Source organism: Bison bison, unplaced genomic scaffold (assembly GCF_000754665.1).
Source record: "Bison bison bison isolate TAMUID 2011002044 unplaced genomic scaffold, Bison_UMD1.0 scf7180017853731, whole genome shotgun sequence".
NCBI lineage: Eukaryota > Metazoa > Chordata > Mammalia > Artiodactyla > Bovidae > Bison > Bison bison.
Window position 1 is genome coordinate 809650 of NW_011484304.1, and position 8568 is coordinate 818217.

The window sequence follows — 8568 nt, forward strand, 5'->3', positions numbered from 1 at the left end:
TGTGCCTTCTCCATTTCAAGCTTCTCACAGGCAGATACCCTGTTTTTTTTAATCTTACTCATTTTTGTATTCTTGGTGACCAAAAGGTTAGATTACTGTGTAAGTGGTAGGTGCTCAATATGTGTTGGCTGCAAAGAGCTAATGAGTGAGTTTCCTGTATTCAGACAAAGATGAGAGAAAATGTAATTATGATAATTGGTTTGACTGCAGATTTTAGAATTTCAGTTTCTTATCATTGCCCTTTTCCATTTCCCCTGGTAGCTGTTTCATCCTTTAGTATTAAAAGGACCTTCTCTCAAAATTGTATATTCTATTTTGTAAAATAAATATTTTAATTCCTTAAGGACATAGAGAAAACAGTCATCATAAATTAAAATTATTTTTTCTTTTATTACTGTATAATAGTTATATCAAAAATTTTTAAACCTCAAGAAGAAGCTTATAATTGTATTTTTTAAAAATACTTATAAGCATGTTGATTTGTGACACTAGTTTATATAAGAAATACATGATTATTAAAATGTGTTATGTCCATTGTAAACCAACAATATACTTCAATAAAATGTTATATTAATATGTATGCTAGAATTAATAGTTTTTTACTAACAGATATGGTTATGTATGTGCAACAAAGATTATGAAACTGAGGAAGATACTTGAAAAGGTTGAGGCTGCATCAGGATTTACCTCTGAAGAAAAAGGTGACTGTTTTAATTTATAGGATTTGCTTTAAAAATAACTTGAAGGCATAAATGCTAAATTATTGGCTGAAATGTTATGTCTGTGTCGTTTTGGGGGTTTTATTTTAAAATATAATTTTTTCTTTGTGATATACAATTTTCTTCCCTATTTATAAATACTTTGTCTCTTCTAAAATGAGTGATATGTGAAATAATGAACCCCTTTAATAAGCTGACTGGTTTTAGTATATTATGAATGCATACAGAGAGTTTCCTTCCAGCAGTGATACTTGGAGTTTTTTTCTTTTCGGTGGTGAAGAGTTGTGCTGAATTACCCACAATTCCCACTTAGCTTTCCTTGTTATTAGGTGAGTTACAAATGACTGATTAGGATTTAAGATTATGGTCAGAGACAATGTTTAATCTCTTCATTAGCTAATGAATTTCCTCAGAGGTTCAACTACTGACTTTGAATGTGTTAACAGTATATTGTAACCAACTATAATATTTACAGTCTTGATAATTACTTAAATAACAGAAAAAATAAGATCATACTTAAGTTCCCCTATAATTATTTCCCTATATATGAATTATTATTTAAAATGCAATAAAGTTATAACAAACTTGGCACATAATACTTTCTCATAACATTTAAATATCCTTTGTATTTTTTTTTGTTAGGAAAACTTGAGAACTATTCTTTTAATTGAAATAATATTGATTATGAAATTCTATATAGGAATATAACTGTTTTAAATAAAAATAGAATGGTTTAAAAATTTTGTCTGTGATTTATTTGATTTTTTATCTTCTACTAGATCCTGAAGAATTCCTGAATATCCTGTTTCATCATATTTTAAGAGTAGAACCATTGTTAAAAATCAGGTAATTTTAAATTGTTACATAAGCATTGGGAAAAAAGAACAATCCTCATTTCCACTGCCATCATTCAGTAAAATTGATTTTCTTAGTGATTACTTAATATTGTATTTGTTTAATGATCCTAATATGCTAGGTTCCTACACTGCAAATTAATTTAAATCAGTCTTCTCAATAGTATCATACTTAACTGGAAGATCAAATCCAATATAAATTTATGCTTTTAATTTTAACCCCAGTAATATAAGTCATTTTCTTATAAAACTGTATATAGATATATTTGTAATTTAAATTAATGAACCCTTTAAAGAGAATCTTATTTGAATTCAGTCAAACATGATGGGAGCACTGTTTCTGGCTACACCACTCAATGAATTTAGCTTTAAATCAGCTCTTTTGTTCCCAGTTTTATAGCTTGGTCTTTTCCCAGGCATCTTGAATGAAAGTCTTGAATCTCATGCAGTGAAGTTCTTCATGAGATATTCTAAGTGGATGAATTTTCCAGGTTGAATGCTGGACCTTTTGACATTTTAGTCTGGGTTATTTTGTTGAAGAATCTTGATAATATGCTATTTCAGTTGCTAAGTCATGTCTGACTCTGGAACCCCATAACTGCAGCATACCAGACTTCCCTGTCCCCCACTGTCTCCTGGAGTATGCTCAAATTCATGTCCATTGAGTTTGGTGGTGCTATCTAACCATCTCTCTGCTGCCCTCTTCTCCTTTTGCCTCAGCCTTTCCCAGCCTCAGGGACTTTTCCAGTGAGTCGACTCTTCTCATCAGGTGGTCAAAATATTGGAGTTTCGGCTTCAGCATTAGTCCTTCCAGTGAATATTCAGGGTTGATTTCCTTTAGAATTGACTATTTTGATCTCCTTGCTGTCCAGGGGACTCTTCAGGAGTCTTCTCAGCACCACAGTTCAGGATCATCTCAAAAGCATCAATTCTTCAGTGCTCAGCTTTCTGTGTGGTTCAGATTTCACATCTGTACATGATTACTGGAAAAACCATAACTTTGACTGTATGGACCACTGTCAGTAAAGTGATGTCTCTGCTTTTCATTACACTGTCTAGGTTTGTCATAGCTTTCCTTCAGGGAACAAGCATCTTTTAATTTCGTGGTTGCAGTCACTATCTTCAGTGATTTTGGAGCCCAAGAAAAGAAAATCTGTAACAGCTTCCACATTTTCCCCTCTGTTTGCTATGAAGTGATGGGATTGGATGCCATGATCTTAGTTTTTTGAATATTGAGTTTTAAGCCAGCTTTTTCACTCTCCTGTTTCACCATCATCAAGAGAGTCTTTAGTCCCTCATTACTTTCTATCAATAGATTGGTATTACCTGCATATCTGAGGTTGTTGATTGATGCTTTTGAACTGTTGGAGAAGACTCTTGAGAGTCCCTTGGACTACAAGGAGATCCAACCAGTCCATCCTAAAGGAAATCAGCCCTGAATATTCATTGGAAGGACTGATGCTGAAGCTGAAACTCCAATACTTTGGCCACCTGATGCAGAGAACTGATTCATTTAAAAAGACCCTGATGCTGGGAAAGATTGGAGGCAGGAGGAAAAGGGAGCAACAGAGGATGAGATGGTTGGATGGCATCACCGACTCAATGGATATGAATTTGAGTAAGCTCCAGGAGTTGGTGATGGACAGGGAGGCCTAGCATGCTACAGTCCCTGGGGTCGCAGAATTGGACACTACTGAGCGACTGAACTGAACTGAGGTTGTTGATACTTCTGACAATCTTGATTCCAACTTGTGATTCATCTAGCTCAGTATTTTGCATAATGTACTCTGCATATAAGTTAAATAAGTAGGGGACAATATACAGCCTTGTACTCCTTTCTCTATTTAAGCCAGTCTGTTGTTCCATATTCAGTTCTAACTATTGCTTCTTGACCTGCATACAGGTTTCTCAGGAGAGGGGTAAAGTGGTCTGATATATCCATCTGTTTGAGAATTTTTCACAGTTTGTTGTGATCCACACAGTCACAGGTTTTAGCATGGTCAATGAAGCAGACATAAATGTTTTTCTGGAATTCCCTTGCTTTCTCTATGGGCCAGCAAATGTTGGCATTTTGATCTCTGGTTCTTCTGCCTTTTCTAAATCCAGCTTGTACATGTTGAAGTTCTTGATTCACATACTGTTGAAACTGCTTGAAGGATTTTGAGCATAACCTTACCAGCATGTGAAATGAGTGCAATTATAAGTAGTTTGAACATTCTTTGGCATTGCCTTTCTTTGGGACTGGAATGAAAACTGACCTTTTCCAGTCCTGTGGCCACTGCTGAATTTTCCAAATTTGCTGGCATATTGAGTGTAGCACTTTCACAGCATCATCTTTTGGGATTTGAAATAGCTCAGCTGGAATCCATCACTTCTATTAGCTTTGATTGTACAAACACTATCTAAGATCCACATGATTTCACACTCCAGATGTCTGGAGTGATCACACCATCTTGGTTGTCCAGGTCATTAAGACCTTTTGTATAGTTCTTCTTTGGGATGGTTTTGGTCACCACTTCGTGTACAGTGTTACAAACTCCGTCCATAGTTCTTCAGGCATTCTGTTTACCAGATCTAATCCCTTAAATCGTCACCTCCACTATATAATCATAATGGATTTGACTTAGGTCATACTTGAATGACCTAGTGGTTTTCCCTACTTTTCTTCAGTTTAAGCCTGAATTTTGCAATAAGGAGCTGGTGATCAGAGCCATAGTCAGCTCCAGGTCTTGTTTTTGCTGACAGCGTAGAGCTTCTCCATCTTCGGCTGCAAAGAATTTAATCAGTCTGATTTCAGTATTGACCATCTGATGATGTCCATGTGTAGAGTCATCTCTTGTGTTGTTGGAAAAGGGTGTTTGCTGTAACTAGTGTGTTCCCTTGACAAAACTCTGTTAGCCTTTGCCCTGCTTCATCTTGTACCCTAATGCCAAACTTGCCTGTTAACTCTAAGCTGTCTCTTGACTTTCTCCTTTTGCATTACAATTGCCTATGATGAAAAGGACATCTTTTTTTGGTGTTAGTTCTAGAAGGTCTTGTAGGTCTTCATTGAACCGTTCGACTTCAGCCTCTTTGGCATTACTGCTTGGGGCATAGACTTGGATTACTGTGATGTTAAATAGTTTGCCTTGGAAATGAGCTGAGATCATTCTGTCATTTTTTAGGTTGCACTTCCTTAAAAGCTAACACAGACAAGGATTCTTACTCATCTCAATGTCTCAAGTGATTTTCTTTGATGCCAATGTTTAGTTAATGAGAAAAAGAAAGGAAGGAAGGGTTGATGGACAATACTGCAGTTATAATTTGGTAATGTTTTGGAAGTTCTGGCTAATGAAATAAGACAGGATATATTTATCATCTCTTCAAATATGGTGATAACTATATGTATACCTGGGCTTCCCAGGTGGTGCTAGTGGTAAAGAACCTGCCTGCCAATGCAGAATATATAAGAGATGCAGGTTTGACCCCTGGCTTGGGAAGATCCCCTGGAGGGGGGCATGGCAACCCACTCCAGTATTCTTGCCTGGAGAATCCCATGGACAGAGGAGCCTGGCAGACTAGAGTCCATAAGGTCACAAGAGTAGGACATGACTGAAGTGACTTAACCTGCACATATGTATACCTAGAAAATCCTAGAGAATTGTTTAGAAACTGTAGTATTAATACAAAAATTTGTAATTTGGCCATGTAGAATAAAATCATGGAGAAATCAATTGTATTTGTTTATCAGTAGCAAATATGAAGAAGGGATAATTTCATGCTTCATGAAAGTATAAAATTCTAAGAAATCAACTTTATTGAGATAGATTTTTTAAAAAGTTCTCCAGAGCTAAAAAGTGATTTGATTAATTAATGAGAAAGATTATATTTAAGTATAAAGATTAAATAAGTTTAACATGTTAATTTTTACAAAATAATTTGTACATCATCAAGATCTTAACTTTTCCCCCACTTTGGAATGCTGTAAAACAATTTTAGAAATCTCTACAAGATGTGAAAACATTGTAGTGTTTTTAAAAAACAATTCTATTATAAGCTATAAAGATAGCACAACAGACATTAAAGCAGTATGATACTGGCACACAATTAGAAACTGAATAGATAGAACTGAAGACAAAGCCCAGATGTAGAATTAACTGTATGTGGTATTTCAGTATGTCAACCTTCAAATACAAATTAGGAAGGAAATATGTTTAATACATAATGTAGGAAATTTAGCAGGCAATTTGGGAGGAAAAAAAATCACTTTTGTTTTTCATCTTGAAGAGTTAAGGTTCAGATGATTAAAACAGTTTTGTTTTGTTTTGTTTTCCCCATAGCCCATTGGGGAGGTAATACATTCCTGGTAATAACACAGGATGAATACTGCAGTGATTCTCAGAGTGGGTGAGGAGGGGTCAGGTACATATAGAAATATATCTCAGTGTCTAAGGTATTGTGGAGTTTCAAGAAGGCCCTGGGAAGCTCTGCCTCTCCTCCCCCTTCAGCAGCCCCTTCATATTGAGAATCACTTAAGATTATAAAAATATGAAAAAAGATACTTTAAAGGTTAGCAGTTTTCTCCCGAGTGTCATTCTTCACCTCCATAGACCCATCTTTCTGAATGAGGGAGAGTCAGCTGATGCAACAGATGAGTACCTTAGAGACTATTCTAAAATGATATTCTTAGTATGAAATATTTTTAAATGGTGAAGAGAATAAAGAAGGAATTAGATACCTATGGAGGACAAGTATAGATTTAATAACAAAGAAAAATAAAAAAAGATGAAATTATCATAAATAGAATAAAAAAACTATATAGTTTATATATGTGTGTATATATATGTGTGTGTGTGTAGTTCATATATGTATGGTTTATACATATGTGTGTGTGTTTGTGTTCAGTCATGTCTGACTCTGCAACTCCATGGACTATAGCCCACCAGACTCCTTTATCCATGGAATTTTCCAGGCATGAAAACTAGAGTGGGTTGCCATTTCCTACTTGAGTATAGCCATATAGATATGGCTGGGAGAGGATACCTCACTGAATGCAGTATGCACAACTAAGGAGAGAATTGCTCATTTACAAGGTAGATCTGAAGAAATTACCTAGAATGTAGCCCAAAGGGACAGAGTTATAAAAAATAAAGGATAACAAGGAAGAAAAGAGACATGAAAGACAAATTCCAATTGTAGTTCTCACAGGAATCACTAGAGATTAGGGAAGCAGCAATAGTTTGAGAGATAATAACTGAAGATTTTACAGAACTTCTGACAAACTTAAATTATAAGAAAAAAGATGCACAAAATTCCTGAGCAGAAAGAACCAGGACTAAATTACCAGTCAGAGACTTATTACATAAAACCAAATTTAGAACAAGGGAATGTTATGCAAGAAACAAGGAAGTCAAGCAAGAAATTGGTAAATGTAGGTATATCAAGCTTTCATACTTAAAAACAGTAGCAATGACTAATTGTGTTGGGGGTGCTAGCATGAAACTGAAGTTATAGCCACCAAGGGGAGAATCTAGTGGATGGAGGGGAAGCACTCCAGGAAAAATAATGGAAAAAATCAGTATCAGGAAGCAGATATAAGGGAATATTCAGGTTGTACTATTGAGTACCTCTTACTATAGAACCATAGAACTGGGGATTCTTCTTTTATTTTTTAAATGTTTGATTGAAGTATAATTGCTTTACAGTGTTGTGTTGGTTTCTGCCATACAACGTGAATCAACTGTGTGTGTGTCCTAAGTCACTCAGTCATGTCTGACTCTTTGTGATCCTATTGGCTGTAGCCCACCAGTCTCTTCTGTCCATGGGATTCTCCAGGCAAAATACTGGAGTGGGTTGACATGCCCTCCTCCAGGGGATTGTCCTATATAATCAGCTATATGTATACATATATCCCCTCCTTGAGTCTCCCTCCCACTCTTTCCACCACCACCCACCCGTCTCAGTCATCACAGAACATCAGGTTGAGCTCCCTGTATTATACAGCAACTTCCGAACTGGGAATTCTTATTACATGGATATGTTATATTCCATATTACTAGATAATCCAGAATCTGTAAAAAATTTTAGTCAACTACCCACTATGTGTTACAAAGATAGACCTACAAACCCATGAATACTTTTATTTCCTCCCTAGACATCTGTTTTCTTTTAAAGTTAATACAACATTTGTATCCTTCTGCTCTTAGTTTTTTTTGGGGGGGAGGGCAGTGATAAACAGAAATGTAAGGTGTGTGGTTTTGTACAATACCATCAATTTTGCTCTAATTCTTATATATGTGTTTCTCAGTGATGAGCTGATCACCCTCAGTTCAATTCAGTTCAGTCACTCAGCCGTGTCTGACTCTTTTCGACCCCATGAATCACAGCACGCCAGGCCTCCCTGTCCATCACCAACTCCCGGAGTTCACTCAGACTCGTGTCCATCGAGTCAGTGATGCCATCCAGCCATCTCATCCTCTGTCGTCCCCTTCTCCTCCTGCCCCCAATCCCTCCCAGCATCAGAGTCTTTTCCAATGAGTCAACTCTTCACATGAGGTGGCCAAAGTATTGGAGTTTCAGCTTTAGCATCATTCCTTCCAAAGAAATCCCAGGGCTGATCTCCTTCAGAATGGACTGGTTGGATCTCCTTGCAGTCCAAGGGACTCTCAAGAGTCTTCTCCAACACCACAGTTCAAAAGCATCAATTCTTCAGCGCTTAGCTTTCTTCACAGTCCAACTCTCACATCCATACATGACCACTGGAAAAACCATAGCCTTGACTAGACGGATCTTTGTTGCCAAAGTAATGTCTTTGCTTTTCAATATGCTATCTAGGTTGGTCATAACTTTTCTTCCAAGGAGTAAGTGTCTTTTAATTTCATGGCTGCAGTCACCATCTGCAGTGATTTTGGAGCCCCCCAAAAATAAAGTCTGATACTGTTTCCACTGTTTCCTCATCTGTTTCCCATGAAGTGATGGGACCGGATGCCATGATCTTCGTTTTCTGAATGTCTGCT

General features: G+C 36.6%; 1 protein-coding gene across 7 annotated transcripts in view; it reads left to right on the forward strand.

Annotated features, from left to right (window-relative positions):
* CYLD (cylindromatosis (turban tumor syndrome)) overlaps positions 1–8568 on the forward strand; it is a 72989-nt gene that overhangs the window by 50797 nt on the left and 13624 nt on the right. For all 7 annotated transcript variants that reach the window (XM_010855171.1, XM_010855189.1, XM_010855185.1 and 4 more), the window contains 2 exons: positions 610–701; positions 1499–1565. In XM_010855171.1, coding sequence (XP_010853473.1) covers positions 610–701; positions 1499–1565 — 159 coding nt within the window. The remainder of the gene's footprint in view (positions 1–609; positions 702–1498; positions 1566–8568) is intronic.